Source organism: Coloeus monedula, assembly GCF_965178545.1.
Source record: "Coloeus monedula genome assembly, chromosome: 5".
NCBI lineage: Eukaryota > Metazoa > Chordata > Aves > Passeriformes > Corvidae > Coloeus > Coloeus monedula.
The window spans coordinates 320630-341787 of NC_138785.1; the positions used below are offsets into that span (position 1 = coordinate 320630).

Here is a 21158-nt window from a genome sequence, read left to right on the forward strand (position 1 = left end):
ACTGGAGGAAGTCCTAGAGCACAGCTCCTAGTGCAGCGTATCCCACATGTACTGCATGACAGCAGCATGGATCTTGGCTCATTCATACCCTCAGGAAGGTTGTGCTGGTTATGTTTTGGATTTCAGCAGGGAGGCAGAAGCACAAGTCGATGGGTCTCTGCAGCTGAGCACACTAACACGTGGCAGCTTGGGGTGTGAGTGTAGCTACAGCAGGACAGCTGCTTCGGAACCAGCACAAGTCCTCCCCAAAGAGTTTCTGCCACAGTATCCATTGCACAGCTTGGAGCAGGGCAAGGAAAGTTTTTGAGTTTGGGCATAAAGTAGATATTTTGTTGGCCTAAAATAATGATAAAATAGCCTGCTGAGTTTAGCTGCACCCCAAGCATTGGCTCCCTGTGAGCAGGAAGGATTCTTGCAGCATCTGAATCATCCCTGCTAATCCCATCCCTTCTCACACTTTCAGATGATGTGAGAAAAAGCCCAACCTGTATGTCGTTCCTGGTCATTGCCAGACATCCCGGTGGGCTGCGTTGGGCTGCCCTGTTGGGTGTTCTTGGGTGTGAGACCAGTGATCCCTTGGCTTGTGCAACAGTGGGTTACCTGTAGGGATTATGCTCTTCGTGCCGGGTCTATGCAGGTAGCCTGTGGCTACCTTCTGCCACCTTCTGAGGTAACCTAAGTGCTCATCATTGGCAGTGCTACAGGTCTGTCTTCATCCAGCCCTCAGTGCAGGTCAGTCAGTGGTTAAGGTGAGTTTGGTTGGTGCAAAGTTTTTCCTGCTCTGCCTGGACCCTCGGGTCTCCCTTCAGCATTGAACCAGAAGGGGATTGTTGGTCATTCCCAGTTAACTGGGTTAACTCTGTGTCACAGGGCCCTTATCAGCTGCTCTTCAGCTTTTCACTTCCTCTCTTCTTCTCCTGTAATCCAGTTGTGACACAGGAACCTGTTCTGCTGGGTAAGTGGTGACAGCTAATGGCAACCCCAGCCACAGCCTCGTTGTTACACAGCCTTTCCCAGTGGGAAGATCCAGCAAAAATCGATTCTTGAAGCCTCCTTCCATTCTTGCTGTGACACAGTTAGGATATGTGGTGACACATCTTTTTCCCCCTCAGGCTTCCCTGCCTGTCTGTGAACTACTCTGGCCCGTCCCTGTTTATCCTCCAGAAGCTTTTCCTGGACTCACAGAGAGACTCAGCCCAGAGGCCTGGCCCCCACATACTGACCTTTTTGCTCCTCTGCTCCACTTGGCAGAAGAATCCCAAAAGGGAACCTGAGCAGCCCCTGGAGCTGCGGATGCATCTTTCTGGTGCAGCACTCAGGTCCGCATGCCCCTTGCTGCTCTTGCAGAAGGTTACAACTGCAGTAACAGCAGCAGCCTGGGGCTTATCGTGCCTTACACTTTGGGTCAGAAACATCTATCAGGAATGTTCCACTTCCGGGCCTGTGCAGGATTTGTTTGGAGTTTTTTATGTGTCTCAACTTTTAGCTGACTCTCTTGATCTGGCTTGGGCTTTCTCCACCTATCCTGTTCCTCATCTGACTCCCAGCCCACAGCAGCCCTTCCAGCACCTGTGTTTTTCTCACTCCTGCACATGATTGAGAAACTGCAGAGCTTAGGGCCACATACCAGCCTGCCACCTCAACAGCTTGTGCCGGCTGGACGTAGATTGCCAGTCCAGCAACCACACAGCCAGGTCCTGGGGACACACCCCAAATAATTTGTCTCTGAGAGTGAACCTCCCTCATTCTTTCCATGGTTTCTGCTGGCACCACCTCTGTCCCTCTGGTGCAGTTCTTCCTCACCTGCACCACCCACTGTCAGAGTCACCTTTGGCTGCGGTGAGAGCAGCCGTGGTGTGTCTCCCAGGTGGCCCTGCCAAAGCCTTCCTGACACAATGGCTTTGCCTCCTGCGTGAATGTTACAGGCTCCTGCCAGGGCAGTTCTTCCCTGCCCATGACAAACTGCTTCACAGCAGAGGGTGGGTTGAGGGGGGGGGGGGGGGGGGCAGGGACTAGAGGCTGGTGCTGGAGAAACCCACCTGATGACCTGGTCATCATACAAGTGGCCATCAACCTGTCCTCAGGGTCACTGGCATGTCACTGTGCAGGGTTTCTGCCTGGGACACTGTGCTGGCAGCTCTCTGGAGGACTGAGCAGCCACAGCTCCCATAGCCGCAGGGGTGCTCCGTTTGACATCTCCCTATCCTTTTCAAACCTATCCCATCCCAGATCTGCCCTCTTGGTAACTCTGCCCTGGGGTTCTTGCCCACAAGTCTTTATATTTTATCCAAAACCCATTGCAGCCTCTTGGGATTCAGGCAAAGGCCAGCAGATGCTTGTTTTCAGGCCTGAGGCTGTTTGACCTAGAAAGCAACAGCAACAACTCCTTTCTGGTGTCTTGTGGAAGGATGGTGCTCGTGTGAAGGCTCACTGTAAACTCTCCAAAATGCTCTGGCTTTGTGCAGACATCACTGCTGTTAATGTTTCCCCTGGTCACTATATGGCTGACTTGTTTTAAGATGGCATTAGAAGAAAAACCTCTCACAGCAACTTAAGCCATCCATCACCTCAACACTTCTTGAGGGACAAACATTTTCAGTGTCTGTGGCATGCCCAGGTACCAAAGCTGGAACTGCCACTTGCACAGTGTCTGTGGCTGCCGCAGGGTTCAAAGCAACCCCCCTTTAGTGCACTCTGCAGCTGCAGCCCACAGGACAGCTGCCATGGCAGTGCAGTCATCTCCAGAGCTGACCTTCCTGTCTCCACAGGCCTGCTGCCTTCGCGTGCCTCCTTGTCTTGGGCAATTTTGGGAGCCACATGTCCCCCTCAGCGGGTTTCCTCAGAGTGCGTCAGCCACTGAGCTCAGGAAACCTCGGTGACTGTCCTGCTTACATCACAGAGGCGGAGGACGTTTGGACAACTGGTCCTTGTCCCTGCTGAGGCAAGCCTGGGATTGCACAGTGTATCTTGCACCTCATCCCAGGGCTGCTCGTGAGAAGGGCAGGGATAGAGCTCAGGGAGGAGAGAGAGGAGCTTAAGTGGGCTGGAAAGACTCATAGGTCATGTAGTCATCACATATCTGACCTGGGTCAGTAGCAGTCATCCTTTGTGTCTATGCTGAAGAAAGGATGGGTGGGTGGACCAATGAACAGATGGAAGGAGGGAAGAAAGGGTGAACGTAAGGAAGGATGGATGGAAGGTGTTTCATCAGTAAATGTGGAAGTTTAGTCTTGCACAAATAGACATCATTATTTTAATAAAGCTGGTGCCAAACCTAAATTACCCCAACACTCCCATGATATAATTCCATCCTATATGATTAAAAGATTTCCCAGAAAACTTGGAGACTAAGACAACTGATCAAAAAATACTGAGAAATGTCTGTGCCCTACCCTGATGGATGCCAATCTGATCCTTTTGACCCAGTCACCAGAGAGCATCAGCCTCTTGATAGGAAAATCCAGCTGGAATTTAGGAGATGAGATACAGCAGTGAACAGGCACCAGCCACAATTTGGAATCACCGTTTGTCCGTGGACATTTGTTCCCAGTGGTCCTGTGACAGTGGCTCTTTCTGGTCCAATTTGTTGGGCGGGTTGTGGATGCCCTTCATTATAACGGGAAGCTGAGGAAGTTGGAAAAGCCCCACAAAGAGGAAGAGAAGCCAGTTCTGCTGCCCCTCCCAGAGCTGCTGTCATTTGTGCGGTACAGGCAGGGAAATGGAGGTTAGTTTCAGGAGAGAAAACTGGCTGATGGGAGTGGATATCCATCTGGATACACACAGCAACAGGGGGATAAGCCTTCAGGTCACTGCTGAGAGGGGGATGATGGAAACTTGACTGAGGAGTTGTAATAAGGGGACAGAAAATCAGAGAATAGAGTTTCAATGAAGGCAAGAAAGGATAGTGAGGTGTTTGACTGCAAAAAGTATACCAAAGTGAAGTCTAGAGGAAACAGGACTCAGTACCTCACAAAATCAGGGCACCTGCAACCTCCCAAACATGTGGAGCTCACTCGGGGTCAGCTCACCCAGCCCAGGTGAAAGCTCACCAGGAGGAGAGGAGCATTTAAAGGGGGAAGGGCAAATATCAGAAATCAGACTGGTAATCGGACGCAGGATTGTTTCTTCTCCCAGCATATTCACCTATTTCTTTAGCTTTCCTTTCTGTTGTGATAACTGAGCTGGGGTATTTCATTTCAGCTGCTTCATCACTGGTCAAAGCTTGCTGGTTTTTTTCCAAGTCACCCAGGTTGTTTTGTTCCAATTAATTCGTATCAAGCAGAGGAGAAAAAGTCTGCCCATCAGCTGGTATTCCTGGCAGGTTCGGCGTCCCTTGACATTCCTAGCGCCGCTTTCGTTCCCATCTAGTGGCCACCTGGAAGATTACACTCCCAGATCCCCAGGTCCTGGCGGGAGCGTCGTCCCACGCTAGCAGGCGTGCGGCTCGGGCATCGGGACGGAGGAAAGTGGGAGCACAGCCTCCCTGCCTTGTTTACGGCAAGGCATGGGGAATTAGCTGGGAGATTTGCTGTGGAAAAGCAGCTTTTCATGCTCATCCTAAAAAAGACAGAACATTCTGAGCTTAGGAATACTGATACTTTTGTGTGCATCCAAAAAGAAGTGGAAATTATGGCTCTCAGCATTTTCTTAATGCAAAATTTGGAGCACTGCCACCCCCAACATGGATAAAATAATCATATTTTTGGCATAATGCCCCGTTTTGGATTAGAAATGGAAGCTGGAAAGCCAGACTTCCCAAAGGGGCAGAAGCATGGCCGTAGTCAGTCCTCATCTGAAATGCAGAGCTTCTCTGGAAGGTTCTCACCTGTCCTCGGAGTGATTAATCACTAATGCAAGACTTAGTTCCCTGATATTTACAGCAAAGTTTTCCTTTCTTTGCAAACCAAAGTGAACATCAGCTGTCAGAGCTGTGCAGCCACCGAGAGTATTTTGTCAGCATCATCCCTCACCTCTGCAGGTACCCTGAGCTCAGCCTGCCTTTGGCGGAGGCTGGAAGCCATGCCAGGCTCTGTGACAGATTTTATGCACCTCACAGCCGCCCTTCCTGCAAATGCAAGAGTCACCGTGCCCTCCCAGGGTTTTGGCAATGACCTCGGCCGTGACGCACTGAGCCCACTGATGGACACCCGGGATCTCTGACTGCCACGGCGGTGATCTGGCAGTCATGGGTGGCAAGGAAATGCAGCCTGTGTCTCTCCTGGCATGGGATGCAGACCCGTGTCAGAGAAGGCTGTCCCATGGCCTCCCCTCTCTGCTGCTGAAGTTATGCTTTACCTGTCTGTCTCCCTTGCAGGTTTCTGCCCGTGGTACAGCATGGAGCCCCCGTTTCCAGCAGCAGCATTCAGGGGCTGGGGAGAGGCTGCCTTTGCGCCCCACTTGCTGCACCAAAGGTCTGGGATGGCTGGGCGAGGGCCGGCCGGTCCGGCAGTGCCACAGAGCACAGCACCGGCGAGGTGGGTACGCGGCATCCGGCAGCCACAGCTGACAGGCACAGTCCAGTCGGGCTGAAAAACCTCAGAGAGCCAGGGACTGCGTTCGGGGGAAGGGCCGCAGGGACGAGAGCAACCACCCCCAGGGCTACGGGCACAGGCGTGGTGGCTCGGTCCCTGAGGGCACACACTGGGGGGATACGGACCCTGTGTTCAGCAGTGGGGCTGGGACAGAGCCAGGTGAAAATCCCTTTTGTGGAGGCATTTTAAGGTTGAGCACAAGGCCACTTGTTGCAGGCCAAGAGGGCACCGAGCAACCTTAGCTCTCCTCCTCTCAGCTTCTTCCAAAACAAAGTGTTTTGGAAGCTACTTCCTCTGTGGCTTTATGTGTAGCACCTAACACCTGCAAAATGAAGAATTTGGCATTCGCAGGGGTCAGGATACTTGAAATGTGATTCTTGAATTTTCACTGTATGGCCAGTTCAGAATTTTCATACAGTCTTACGCATTTTTTTTCAGCTCAGCTCCTTTTAAGTGTTTTTTTATTTTATTTGCCACCACTCTACTAATGGGAGTGAAAGATGGCTGCAATGCTTAGTGGCCTATTTCGCGTGTGTTAAGATAAAATGTCTTTAAATCCTAAAATAATTTAACTGTAGTCAAACACCATTGAATTTTCTCCCTCTTTTTACACAGAAACATGTTAGTCCCAGGCAACTTGAGCTCTCAGCCCTGCACTTGCCACCTCCAGGTTTCTCCCGCCCTGTTGAAGCAGACCTCTGCTCCTGCTGAAACGTCCTGGGTGAACCCTACAAGGAAGAGGAACCGTGCAGACACTGGTGCACTGGGGATGTTGAGAGACATTTTAGGTGTGCTGGGACCTCTAGGTGTGCTTTGGGAGTGTAATATCTGAGTGCACCTCAAAGCAGACACTGGGCTTTGCTCCAGAGGGGCGGCATGTGCCTCCCTGCAGTCGGGCTTGGGCAGACCCAAACATGCCAGGATGACATCGTGGCGTGCCAGTGTACGCTGGGTCCTGTCCAAGGCCTTCAGGAATAGGGTTTTTCCTACATGAAGGCAAACCTACCTACAGGAGGAAATGAGCCTGTGCCTGGGGAACCTCCTTCGAAGCATGAGCGTGCAGTCTTTATGCAAATGAGCCCTTACTCATGCGGTGTCTCTGAAGCCCTGTCCTGGGAACCTGCTGGCCCCACGCTGCCGGGACACACGTGACACACAGGCAAGGGGGGCACCAGGTGAAACATGGGGAAGAGGGGACACCAGCTGACACGCGGGGAAGGGGGGACACCAGGTGCTCTACCTGCCCAGGCTCCGCTGACAGATGGAAGCAGCTCACAAAGCTTTCACTGACCCTGGCTTCAGCACGCTGCCATGAATGCTCCAGCTACCAGGACTGACTGATTCCAGCGGCACCTTTCTAATTTGCCAAATTTCATGCCCCTTTGCTGGCACCCCAGCGCAGTTCAAGGCAGCCAGCGTCACGGGGGCACAGCGCCGGTAGCCAAAATCAGGCAGCACCAGCAAACAATGGGATTTCCAAGAGAGCATAACAAACATGCCTGTGAAATGGAGTGTTCTCCTGAGCTTCTTTGCTTGCTCATGGCCTGTGAAAAAAATCAAAATCCAGAGTGATGTACGTAATCACGGTTGTGCGTAGGAAGCCTTGCCTGGGCTTTGTTCTAGGGAAAAAACTTAACAATGGCAAAGGTGAGAGAAAAGGAGTTGCTAATTGCTGTAGGCTTCTCCTGTGATTCATTTTTTCTTCACATACCAAATGACTTCGAATAGGTGAAGAAAATTCACCACCTGATGCACCGATGGGAAGGCACTAGGAAGATCTCAAAGCAAAAAAGCTAAGACTTAAGCTGCACTTCCAGGGGACAATTGACAATTCCCCAACAATCCTCATATGTCCTTCATTTCTCTGCTACTCGGGACACAACTGGAAATAATGTGCAAGGTAGGGGGGAAATACCACAGTCTCTGTCACATGCTCCCAGTCCTCATGTGAGGCTGCATTCCCCCAAGCCGGGCAGTGCTGTATAATTTGCTCACAGGGTCTCTGCTGTCAAATGAGCTGTGATAGACATCTCCCAGGTGACATCACACCCCAGCCCCCAAGGTGAGGAAAGGGATATGACAAACTAAGTCAGAATCCCTATTGCAGCTTCCATCACCACCACCATGCTTTAGGACAGCCAGATACCCATGGCCAAGACCCTTAAAAGTAACCCCCGATTGTTGCCACTCCATCTATGCCACCATATAGTAGCATTTTGTTTTGGGGAGGCTTTTATTAATTTGAAGATTTCTGCTCTGGCTTCTTCAGCTCAGTCTCTAAGACACTAGAGCAAAAACTCCTCTATTTTCCCAAGTATAGGCATCATTTTTCCACCAGCCATCCTGCCTGGTCTCCAAATCAGTGCATCCTGGGACTGAGCTGGGTGGTCTCCAAACTCAGTCAGCAGTACTCCCACAGCTTCTGCTACCTTGAGCACGCTTCACATTCTAACATTTTTTTTTCTCTTCTCTTTAGAATGAGGACTTTTTGAGCACTTGCAGGATGATCCAGTAGCTCCGTACACCTTTGGGAGGTGATGAGCTGAGTGCTCTCCTCTGCCAGGCACTGCTCTGAGCTGCGATACTGGAGACATTAGAGAGATGATCTGATGATTTTGCTCATGTAACAGTGGTATGGTAAGCTGAATATGTAAAATAATGTGCACTGCAGGTAAAGCATTATCATTCTGAAGGTAAAGGGCTACAGTAATGTTGCCAGGTAAATGAGCGTCAGTCAGGCTTTGGCTACAACAGCTGAGCCTTTGTGTCCTTAGAGATTCCCGTCTAAAGCACCTTCCCCTTTCCGTCCTGTGGGGTCAGCAGGGTGGGTTTGCACTGGGGAACCATTGAGGAGCCTGGCTTGGGGTGCACGTGGGGAGAGCCACGAGCCTGCCCTCTTCAGAGAGTCCTGGGAGAAGTTCCTGCAAATTGCCCCAGGAAAATGGAAGAAAGGGCAGCAATTTTCAGTGCTCTGCAGCACGGCAGGATGTGGTATTTTAGAGAAGGTTGTTGGCTGAGGGACAGTTCCCCATTCTAGTGTAAATCCAGTATTGCTTCAGCCAGGTCCTGGCTTCAGGCCCTTAAAATTATTGCTGGGGTCAGAATGTGCCCCTGAGCATTTGCAGATCGAGCCATTGCACAAAAATGAGTGGCTGAGTGCTGGAGTATGTGCTTGGTCAAAGGAGAGATGTTCAGTGCATGCTGTGTAAAACAGAGCAGTTGGAGCCCAGGACAGCGTGCTAACAGCAGGCAACTTCCCAAAAATCTTCCTAACAGGTGGCAGGATGGCTGTCCTGGGCAGGCTTGCAGGACGTTACCCATCCCTGAAGCAAAACCAAGCCCTGGCATGTCCTGCTGAACTCTGCCTAGTGCCAGTGAGAGGCAGTGACTGGAGCCACGACATGGCACAGGGTATTTGCAAATGATCAGGCTGCGTTCCCCATTGCCCACCATTCAGGAAAGCCTGTGGAAAGCAAGTGGAAAACCCCACTGCTGTGATTTGGTAGCATCACACTCCTTAGCACTGCTGCATGTTTCATCATATTGAGCAGGGATGCTCGGCATCCCTGGAGTTGATGTTGTCTGAGAAAGTACCCCTTAGATTTTCAAGAGGGACTGTCTTTTCATTTGTATCTGTATAAGCGAGAGAAAATTCCACAAAATCTTGTCATCACAGGGCCAGCAGATTGTGTTCTTTTTGGTTTGCCTCCTTAGACATGCTCCAAAAGACATGCTCAATAGCGGAGTGACAGAAAACACAGAGCACTGGGCAGACTTTCCCGGGGGAACAGAACATTAATTATTCCCTTTCTGGACAAGTTTTGGTCATGTGATCCCTGCTTCAGTTAAGTGTCCAGGATAGGACTGGAACACAGGGAGAATATCACCATCTTAGGAAAAGGGTTCTTTGCTGAGGGCTTTCTCGGCAGGGAGGCACAGCTGCCTCAACGCCTGCATGTCTCAGAGGCCAACAAACCCTACCAATATCAAGAAAGGCAATATCCAGGTCTTTTCCTTCCTTCCTCCCCAACACCCTGGCTACACACTTGCAGCAGTCTTGATTTACATCAGCAGGAACCAGAGTCACACATGCCTCACTTCAAAGCTCCCTCCCTGCCTATGAGTGAGCTGCTGATAGCAGCAGATAGTGGTGTCTGCAGCTCACAAGTGAAGTGAAAGTCTGGTGAGTTGCCCAGACAGACACCACTCTGGTTTGAGTCATTACTCTTTTCCACCTGTTCTCAGCTGGATGGATGAGAAAGGATAACTCATGTTCAAACACCAGGTCAGCTGTGCCCGCCCTTGCAAAATAAACATTTGATGTCAGTGAAGAAAATTAATGGGATGGTATTTCTGATACTTCCTTTCCCTTCACGCATTTCTCGGGGGGTTTATCAAAAGTAAAGAGAGTGAATAATAAGATCTCAGTAGGCACTCAGATTCTCCTGGAAGAAACAATGTCCAAGTGTGCTCCGCCAAGGCCCGGCAGCTGTCAGCATGAGTGGCACTTCTCCTCCACAAGTCCATGCCTATGCTCCAGATCATCACGGCATGGCTGGGAAGAGATGAATGTGTGCTGGCCACCCCCTATTCCACAAAGGACAGCCATCAGAGGGGCAAAGAGATGTCACCAATGTCACCTGCGCTGGGTGCTGCCACGTGCTGTCTGAGCACAGGTTGTGCTGAAGGTTTTCAAAATGATGGTTGAGGCCCAGGGAGGACTAGCCGGGCTCCTGAACAAACCCATCTTGTCTCATTTCACTGCCAGCCTATGAAAAACCAGGTTTGGCTCAGGGCAGGTGCCAAGAGAAGGCTCTGGCTGTGCCCAAGCATGCAGCCCCCTGCACAGGTTCCCTGCTCATCTCTAAGCTGCACCCATTTGGGCTCGCCAGCCTTTGGGGCACCTCCCTGTTCCCTGGGACCAGCTTCATGGAACAGCCAGAGCAAGGGCTCTCCGAGTAGCAGCTCCAGCCGGGGTGTCCTGCCAGAAAACCCCAGGTGCTGCCGGGAGTGAGCGGTGGCTCAGTAGGTGGCACTCTGCATCCACAGGGAACCAGCACCTTCCCAAAGGTGAGCCCTGCCCTTGAAGCCCCAGCAACCTGCCCGCAGGCCTCGCTGCAGTGGGGCAGCCCAGGGAGGTGAGCCTTGCAGCCCCCCTCAAGGCTTCTCCTCCTTGCACCACACCTGGGGACATCCTCTGGAACATCATCCTGGAGACAGAGCCCAAATGTCCTTCCAGCCCTGGAGGAGGGCAACGGCCAGGTTTAATGCCTTTTCCCTCACAGCACAAAGAAGAGCTGGGGTTTGTGGGAAATCCCACCCAGAATGTCCTGAAACATGTGGCCTCTGGAGAGTGTTCTCTCCAAGAAACAGCCAAGCAGGGCTTGGCCAGGATGCTGCCATTTGGGAAGAACTCCCCTGATGTCCCACCAGAACCTCTCTGTGCATAACTGGGTACCCATCACCATCTTGCTGCACATTCTGGACTCAGAGGAGTTGTGCTGGTCGATGCCAAGCTACCCCTTCTTCTTCAAGGTCACAGGAGTAGCAGGAGGAAGTTGATGAAGTGACAAATTCAAAGCATGCCAAGCCAAAATCCTTGCTGCTGGCAGTCAGTGAGATGAAGCTATCAGCTGGAGACTGGAGAAGAGAGGGAACACGGTGAGTCAGCCGCTGGATATGCCGTGTTTGGTCTCTAAACAGTGCAGGTAACACGGGCAATTGCACTTGGGGCATTCAACCTTTCCCCCGCTGAGCCTCTTCCAGTTGCTCAGCAGTTTGCCAAGCGCAGCAAATGGTGCTGGAATGTTCAGTGCTCAGTATATTCCTCAAACTGGACTTAAAAAAATTAAAATGTTTCCAGTTAATCTCTGATTCAAAAAAAAAAAAAAAAAAAAGAAAGAGAAATATTTCATTTTAACAGCTGAAAAATAGAAAATTCATGAGGGAAGCTGTGGTGCCTGCCTGAGCAAGCCAGCCTTGAGCACAGCAGGAGAGAGGAAGAGAGGGACAGAGGGAGGATTCCTGGCTGACAAACCTTGCTTTGGCCATTCTCAAACCGCCAACCCCATGTTTCAGCAGAAGAGACCCCAAGCCCCAAAGCCTCTGCCTTTGGAAAAATTCCCCTCACATGCAAATATCTCTGTGAACTGCAGGCCCTGAGACCGACGGAGGTCTTGCAGGAAGGGAAAGTCCCAGTCTGAGGGGGAAAGGAGGAGCCCTGTGAAGCCTCTGGCTGTCCCCCAAACAGCCCAGGAGCTGCTTGTTGACTGCCTGCGGAGCTCTCTGACTGGGGGTTGCAGTGATGAGCAGGATTTGCCTTTTCTCTGCTGTACCTCTGAGGACAGGCAACAAAGGGGAAACACAACATAAACCCCAGCAGTAAAGCTATCAGCTCATGCCAGACACTTTCAATTGCACCATGCACAAAAGGCCTCTCAAAGGTTTGCTGGAGCTGTCTGTGTCAGGTTAACATCTGAGTGATTCAGCATATTCTTTTCCAGACTTCTTGGGCATTGCCTCTTGGGATTGGCATGACCTGGCAAGGACACACCGGGAGCCACATACCGTGTGTGCCTGTGGAAGAAGGGAGAAGGTTCAGTGACTGAATGAGTTGGATCCCTGCCACATCGAGCAAAGGCTCAGTCAGCTTCCTGAGCTGTGAGTAACATTCTGTCCTCTCTCAGTTAGAAGGTCCAGATCCACCTTTCACAACGCAGCATTGCCACCCACTGCCCTCCTACCCTGCTGTACCGTGGGACCGGAGCAAGGGGGTACCAGTCCCTTCATCCTCGACCCCCTGGGCTTCTCTGGGTTCCCATGCTAGACCAGCACATTACAACCTGCTGTCCCAGCTTTTCTTCCCTCAAAACAACAGTTTCCACTACAACTACCTGAAAGGAGGCTGTAGTGATGTGGAGCACCCGGTCGCTTCTGCGTGCAGTGAGAGTACTAGAGGAAATGGCCTTAAGATCAGACAAGAGAGATTCAGATTAGATATTAGAAAAATGTTTTCACTGTTTGGGTGCTCAGGCACTGGAATAGGTTGCCCAGAGAGGTGGTGGACTAGGCATCCCTGGAGGTGTTCAAGAAGCATCTGGATCTGGCGCTGGGTGATGGGGTTTAGTGGTTTAGGGGTTACAGGGCTGGGTTGATGGTTGGACTTGGTGATCTTACAGGTCTCTTCCACCCTTGGTGATTCTGTGATGCTACAGCAGGTCTGCTTCCGGCTTCTTCACACAACAGCCCGGAGAGGTGGCCTTCGGGAGGTGCCCTCCGGGGAGCTCTGCCGGGGCAGCTGAGAGTCGCAGTGCCCCCGAGGAGCACATTTGTCCCTGCCCGGTGGGTGCCACGGCTTACTCAGCCCTTACTCATGCGCCGCTCAGAGAGACGCAACCACCGAGGCGGGGAGGGGAAGGGGGGGGGTGTGCTGACGGCCGGGTTTATCGCTGGAAAACATTCCTCGGGGAGACGCAGGGAGAGCAAGGAGCAAGGAGCCAGCCGACAGACAGGTGTGCCTGCAATAACCCGGCGCGTCCCCGACGCCGTGACCCGCGCGGCATCCAGGTTGCCCAGGGAAGCCGTGGGTGCCCGATCCCTGGAGGCGTTCAAAGCCAGGATGGACGGGGCTTGGAGCAACCTGGTCTAGTAGAAGGTGTCCTTGCCCACGGCACGGGGTGTAATGAGGTGGTATTCAAAGTCCCTTCCAGCAAAAAACGTTGTGAGATTCCGTGATTCTGTGATTCTGGGTCTCTGTCATTCTATGATTCCAGGATTCTACGATTCCGCCCCGCTCCGCCCCATCCCGCTGACGCCGCTCCACGTCCGCGCCCCCAGCTCCAGCCGCCCATAAAGTGGGCGGCGGCGGCAGGCGGTTCCTCATGGAGCGCTGCGCGCCGCCGGCACCTGTTGTGATACGGCGACTCCTTGCCCCGTTCCCTCAGTGTCTCTATCGCCCCCCGCCCCAGGACGGACGATGCGGGCCGCGGTGCTGATGGCCGCGCTGGCCGTGCTGGCAGGTGCGTGCGGGAACGGGGCGGGGGAGCCCGGGACTCGGGGGAGATCGGGACTCGGGGGAGATCGGGACTCGGGGGAGATCGGGACTCGGGGGAGCCCGCGCTCGCGCCGGAGGGGAGCTCGCGGCTCGCCCCTCGGGGGGCGCGCGCCTGAGGGCAGCCCGCGCGCGGCGACGGCCGTTGGCGGGAAAGCGCTGAGGCGAGTGAGGGACCCCGCGGCGCCGCGCTCGGTGGCGGCACCTCTGCCCCCTGCTCACGGTGCCCTTTCGCCCCCTCACAGCCAACTGTGCGGCCGCCGGGTCCTCGCCCAACGCGACGGAGCCGCAGCGGCACGGGGAGCGGGAGCCCGGGAGCCGCGAGGGAGAGCCCGTGCCGGGTCCTGACTACGAGGAGGATGAGGAGGAGTATGAGGAGGCGCCGCCCGTCCACCAGTACATCGTGGACGACTTGATCCGAGGTGAGTCGGCGGCGCTGAGGCTGGGATCTCGCAACTTGCGAGCTCCAACTTACGCATTTTCTCTCTCGTAATCGCTGCTATGCTTAGCTGGTGGAGTACGGAGCGAAAACATGCTTGTGCTTGAAGCTGCTGCTTTAGAAATAGCTGTCAGGGGTGGAAACCTAGCGTGAATGTGCCCAGGGCGTGTGGAGGCTGCAGGTTAGCTGGTAGCTTGCTGTGTGTGGCTTTATCTCCTGATAAAACCTGACAGGAGGGCTGTGGTCAGGTAGCGACCACCTGCTTAGTGTAGAAGCATCAGTGGAGTTTATAGGTGCTGTTTGGCCCTAAAGGTTGGGTTTATATCATGTTGTTTGTCTTGCTCCAAGAATTTTCTGGGTATTTTCTGATGGTGGCTTATTTGGGTTGGAGTCCACTGAAATTCCCTGGGAAAGCAGACACTTAAATCCCTTAAGTGGCCGCAGGAAAGTTTGTTAAGCATCGTTAGGGCAATGCTTCACTGTCAATAGCTGTTGTGTGTATTTATTGTAATTTGCCCACTTGCTGAGCTGTGAGGAGATCTGAGCAGTCCGCCTGACTGTGGGAATGGGAGTATTTTGTTGGTTTGGGGCTAAGTGCAGTTGCAGTACAAGCCAGGTATCTACAAGTGATTTGAACCCCAGTAGGTGTGAGTAGGCTGCTTCTGTTGTCTCCAGATGTGACTATTGATTTTTCCTGCAGAAACACCCTGAGACTTGAATGTGACTAAAGGACCTCTTAAATGAATGTTCTGTGTGGTCACTTGAGGGAATTTGTGGAGTTTTGCTTAAGTTCGCCATTAAGATCTCCAGGGGAAGCGCGCCTGTTGGTGTTACCGAGCAGTTCAGCCTGTAAAACTACTGGCTTGGTGACTTAAGTGTTGTCTTAACTGCACAGAAACCAGACTTGTTACCTAAGGTGGTTGGTTTGTAGACCAGCTCTTCTGCTTGGCATAAGGTTTATCTGTGGATAAACCTTGAAGCTGTTATGATTCAGCTGCGGATGGCTTTCCTGGCCATGCAGCCTGCAGACAGGGACACAGAGATCAAGCTGACAAGCTGAGCCTGGGAGAGGGAGGAAGGGAAGCAGCCTCAATTATGAAAGCGCGAACCTAGAGATCAAGTCAGACGGGACGGAATGGGGGCCTTTGACTGTCAGGAGTGAGCTCACACTTCCAGGCACAGGAAACCTTGCTGCAGGAACTGTGCACCTCGTTTACATATTAATATAGCTCATACCATTTTAATCAGACTTCTGGTTGCTGAAGGCATTTTTGCTTTTAAGTAACTTCAAGCCAGGCTTGTTGCTCTAGAAGTTAAAATGATCATCTGTCTAGACAACAGTGAACTACACCTTGTTTCTTTGTATGGGCTCTCAGCACCAGAAATACAGGGTTAGGAAGTAGTTAGATCCAGTTGTGCCCTATTGTTGTGATTGCCTGCATGCATAGAGCTCTGGGTAAAATATTAATCATCCAGAAATGATTTTCATTAGCTCTTCAGAGCACAAGAGCGAAATTGAAGCTTGTTGTAAATAGCTGTGCTGTTTCTCAAAGCCTGTTTAAATCCCCCTGGGTAACTGTTACTCCTGAGCAGCGGTGTTGCACTGCGAGGGCTGGTGTTACTGCTAGCAGTGCAGGGGGTGGGTTCTTCCAAAAAGCTTTCTTTGCCAGGTTGGTCCAAACTAGCGCTGTTGAGCTTTGATTGCTGCGTGAGACAGCTCTGGAGCTTCTGACCCTTAGTCAGTGGCTGGTTTGTTCTCCTCAGCGAAAGGAGCGTGATTGGCCTTGCTTAAATCCGAGTGCTACTAAGTCACCAGGATTCTAAACCACATTCTTCTAGAGGTTTGTCTTAATTGAGATAATGAGGGGCAGCAGTAAGCGGCAGAATAAATAGCCTGACACTCGCAGGTTCTTCCCTTTGCTTCTTCCCTGCGCTCAGCATCTCTCATGAAGTAGGGGAACTGGAAAGGAACTCTCTCCTGCTGAAGACAGCACTGCAGGTTGTTTAGGAGAAACAGGTATGCCAACCGGGATAGCAAGCTGCTTTGCCTCGGCAAGTGCCCAGGACTATCTAGCGAGTTACAGCGCCTTTCATCACGGATGCAAATGGAGAGTTTAGAGCCGTGGAGCTATTAGCCTTGTATCTGAGTCCATGTAAAACTAGAAGATGGCTTGGCTCAGCATGAACTCCCTGCTCTTTACAGGCCCTTGCTTGAAGCTGTGCTGTTGCACTCAAGCATCTTATGCTGTGAAATGCTGCAGTCCTGCATCTCTGCTGCTCTTCATCTTGGGTGGCTCTTGGCTCATCTGCTCCTACTGCCTCTGGTCTGCATAGCACAGGGCGTAAGGATAGCAGGGTTGTGCTTTAATGAGCTGCTGAGCTTGCTGCCTTTGTGCTGGGTGTGAGATGCCCAGCAGCATTCTCACTTGCATCCTGTGCTTCCTGGTCACAGATTCTCCTGCAGCGTTGGTCCTCCTTGCTGTCACCAAATTCTTTAATTCCATTTTCTCAGAATCGTGCTTTCTAGCACTTTTATACCGAGTCATCGTGTCCTTTTTTCAGTGGAACCTGTGGTTAAACCCAAGCCAGCAAAAAGGGGGGGAGAGAAGAATGCTGGCAAATCAAGAAGGAAGAAAAACAAAGGGAAAAACAAGAAGAAAGGGACTCCCTGTGAAATGGAATACAAAAACTTTTGCATCCATGGAGAATGCATATACCTAGAACATCTCCAGATGGTGACCTGCAAGTAAGTTACTTATACCTTGTGAGCTAGGTGTGATTGCCATGAGCCAGTGGCATATGAGGGCTCAGAGGAAAAATCAGTGTCAACGTGGCATAGATCCATCTCCTGCCATATTTTGACTGAGAATCTTTCTGCCATGTAAATTAAGTGATGATGGAATCTGAGATGCATAACAAGCCACTGAACTCATCAGTTGGTCATAAACTCAAACCAAAAGAATGAAAAGGCGTGTCTTTCTGGAACATCACACCCAAACTAATCTCGACTTGTTGAAATGCTGGCCAACCTTGTGCTAGAGCAGTGACTGCATTTCATGAACACGCTCTGAAGTGAGCATCTCGAGATTCATGGGAAACTCAGAAGATGTCTAAGTCAGGTCTGAATATGTGTGGGTGTCCTTGGCTCCAGACAGCACAAGAGCTGATAAGAACTTGTGTTAATATTTACTTGCAGGTGTCATCAGGATTTTTTTGGTGAGCGCTGTGGTGAACAGTTCATGAAGACTCAAAGGAAGAATGATGTGGCAGACTACTCAAAGACTGTGTTGGTAGTGGTAGCTGTCCTGCTCTCAAGCGTCAGCTTCATTACTGTACTTATCATTGTGATAGTGCAGTAAGTATTATCCTCTTTGGTGTCTGTCTTCCTTAAGTGTGAGTGGGGCTTGTGCCCGCTAACCCCAGAATGTGTATGGCTCATCTGAATTGCCTTTGTGAAAAGCATCCAGAAAGGATGAGCTCTTATCCTAGCTTGGATATGTCTGGAGGGTAGAAGCAAGGTCTGTGACCCTTATATTATAAACCGAGAACATTTCTGCTCTTGCTACAACCAAGATAGTTAGAGTGCTGCAGAACATCAGCAGGAAGCCCAGGAGGAGCATTAATGCTGACACAGCAGTGCCTTCCCTAATCCTTGTGGAGAAACCTACAAGCAGCAATGTGACAGCCGCATGCATGGCTATTATCCAACAGCTGCATACACAGGTGGAGGGTAGGAAATGGTGTTCTGAGAGTCCATTTATTAATGGATGTTGCTGGGCTTAAATACTTACACTTGGAGGGAAAGCAAATGGGGAGACAAATGCTAGAGGTCCCAAATTCTGCTTGCTGTTAATGTGGAGGGAGCACTATTTCAGCTGTACCAGCTGGTGCAGTTCAGTGTGGTGGGTCATCAGAATCTGGAGTTCCGTTGTGAATAAATTCAAAGAGCTTTTCTGGGTTTGTGTTTCAAACCATATAACAAGCTGAGTATTGGAACAGTCCTCCAGTTCTGCCACTGCAGCTCCAGCACTGTAGGGCTTGGGATCTTGTAGAAACTCTAAGGTTTGGTCTAATTTTAGATCTTGATGAAGCACGTCATCTGAATTGGGTACGTGCTGTACCCTTTCCTGCAATTCAGGAAACAAGGTGCATGTTTGTCATTTCACTGTTACTTCATATTTAACTGTGGACTTGAAGAATGCGGGGATGAGCACTTGTTGTCTGAACACTGCCTCATTCCTTGCTGTCAGGAGAGATAACCAGTTTTGTAGTGCTCTAAGACCAAATGATTATTGGTGGTTTCTGAATTGCATTTGCTTCATGTTCTGAACCCTCACAAGCTGGGAGCATGCTGGGAGCATGATGTACCCTCATCCAGAGAAGCTGCTTGGAATAGTCACTAGAAAACACTGGAAAAATTGGGGCGAAAATCAGTAAGGGGCTTCCTTATTATGTATTCAAGGGACAAGGACTAGACTTGAAGCCTGCAGGGCTCTGCTGTGGAGAGGAGAAAGACAGTGTAGTTTCTGCAGCTATAAGCTAAAGCCAGTAGGAAATCTGTCACCCAGAAAATCTCCTGGTGCTTTGCTCTGTCCCAGCAATAACCTCTCTTCATCTTGCTCCCTAATCCATCTTAAGTCAAGAAGCCTTATCTCTGTGAGGCACAAGTGTTGACATCTAGTTCAGGGGTTCCTTGATTTTATCAGCAGATACTGCTTGATGCTGAATGCTTAAAAACTGTCTTGCTTGATATTCCCTGGTGCCAAGGAGTTGCTTGAGGATTCAAAGAACACCAGTCTAAATGCTGCAGAGGATGTGGAGGCTGGTGACAACAGGATGTACATCAGGGTTCAAAACTATCTCTAACATGCAGTAATTCCACAGGGTCAGGAAAAAGTGTCCTCAATATGAAGAGAAAGAAGAAAGGAAAAAACTCCGACAAGAAAACAGAAATGGCCATGTTGGTGTGTAAATGGGGAGAAAGCAGGTATGAACGCTGACTTCAAACACCTTTCCGTCCATCCAGGCTGTATGGGAATTGCATGCTTGTTTTGCGAAGCTGGTGCTTGCTTTTAACGTTCCAAGTATCTTGAAACACATAGGTTGCATGTGAGCAGCTGGCTTGGTTTTCTGGTTTCTCAAAATCACCTGAGTTGTACAAGTTATTCAACAGCTCTGTTAAATTTCTGGCTGTATTAAAGACCAAGTGAAGGTGGGCAGCTCTACTGAGATAAGTGGAGATAAGAAGAAAAAGTCCTGAATATCTGAGCAGAAGCAGATGTAGTGCAGGAAACAGTGGTAGACATCAGTCACGGAAGATGGTGCCACAGCATCATCACCTCTTAGAAGAACAGTACTGAGCATTTTCCTATCTTTCCTGCAAGGAGAGTTTCAGGAAGTTTCTGGTGCTCAGAAGCTGTAGACCAAAAGAAAGCTGCGAATTCTGTGAGCACCACAGGTAGCCGCTCAGTCAAGTTTGATACCGTCGTAGCAACTGAGGCCCAAAGCTCCTTGGCCTATGTGGATTGCTTATGGGAGTGATCTAGTGGATTTTAGTGAGCAGGCAAGTTGGTCTCTTCTGAGGCCAAGTGTACCTAACAGCAGACTCAAGGACCATTGCTAACTACAAGCTGAGGAGGAAGCCATAAAAGATAGTCCTGAAAAGTTCTGGCAGAACTGTGAAGTTTTGCTTTGCCACATGTCAGCTATAGACATTTTCCAGCTTTGTCCAGTGACAATTAGAGGGTTTTGCTCAAAGCTTACTTGAAGCTGAAGAGTATCTGGCAGAGTGTCCTCAGGTGTGTGCACATCCTTAACCTACCTGCCTTGCATGTAGGTTTGCCATGGTGCTAGCACAGGGTGCTTGTGTCTTGGATCGTGATTAATGTGCCTGATCTGCCTGTTACAGAACAATTCTGAAGTGGCCATTGCCAAGCTGCAGGGTACCTCTGGCTTCCTGACACATCCACCTGGACACTATGGGCTGGAGCTGTTGCCACTAAGCCCTGATTCATCAAGACAGAGGCTGCTGCAAGGAGATGTCAACAGGCCACTTGCTGCTGAATCACTTGCTGGGGAGACCAGTTATCACTGCATCTTGGCACAACAATGTGGAAGGAGCTGGCTCTGTGGGGGACAGGACCTGCTGTCAAGACCTGCTAGAGACTACTGCTACTGAGCCTTCTCTGTCTGTGCTGGAGCTCCAGTCTCTGCTGTTGTGTGGATGGGCTTTGTTCTCTTAGCAAGTCTCCTTTGGCAGCTCTAACTCTAAAGGGGAAAACCTGTTGTCGCTTTCAGGAATGGATGGAGGGGATGAAATTCCCTTCCTTCCCTCTACCAAAGTGAAAAAGGGAAGAGGTTGGGATGGCTTCTCTCCCTAGACCTCAGTGGATGAAAAACCTAGTTCTGTTGTCACTGTGCTCCCTGTCCATATTGGCTTCCAAGAGCTTCATCTCTAGTTGTGACTTTGAGGGTGTTGATGACAGATCTTTGTCAGCCACACCTGGGTTCTGTTACTGTGTGTGTGGAAGTAATCTCTCCGAGTTTTGTAGGACTTGTGGTGTGAGTGGAGCTATCCATTTGCGTGTGTGCTAGCCCAAATTAAAATTAGTCTCCTCAGGATGCTGAGACAGTAGGTGCAAGACCTGAAGCTTTGTATCTGAAGGAAAAGATCCATGCTCCAACTGACTGATAAGCCTGGACCCATTTGTTCTAAACACAAAGCTACTTCTGTTAAACAGATACTTGTTGCTGCTTTAAGCAGTGCTTAAATATAAAACACTTCACATCCGATCCCATCAGTTGAACTTGACTAAGAACTTGTTCCTTTGAAGAATTAAATTCAGGCACTGATGCTTTGCAAGCAGTGGTCTCTTGTGCTCTACCTTCAGGTGTGAAGAACTCATCTTACCTCAGTCTTTGCTGACCCAAGTGTACTTGGTTTCTTAACTGTCCATGCAGTCTTGAGCACAGAGTATTATTTGAGTTCAGTTTCTTCTTGGAAGAGTGATTGTGTTCTGTATAAACAGAGCAGAGTTCTTCTGGTAGCAGAGAAACACCATTAATTGTCAAGTTGTACCTGTAAATGTGTAAATATTTATTACTGTATTTAATATTTAATGTTTCCATAACAAACTTA

At 50.5% G+C, this 21158-nt stretch overlaps 1 protein-coding gene across 1 annotated transcript; it reads left to right on the plus strand.

The window, feature by feature from the left end:
* Positions 1 to 13506: 13506 nt before the first annotated feature.
* AREG (amphiregulin) lies at positions 13507 to 18992 on the plus strand (the record flags this gene model as incomplete). Its single annotated transcript, XM_082282652.1, has 5 exons — positions 13507 to 13549; positions 13827 to 14003; positions 16583 to 16766; positions 17217 to 17375; positions 18905 to 18992. 5 exons carry the CDS (start codon positions 13507 to 13509, stop codon positions 18990 to 18992), a joined length of 651 nt encoding a protein of 216 aa, XP_082138778.1.
* Between the last annotated feature and the right edge of the window lie 2166 nt (positions 18993 to 21158).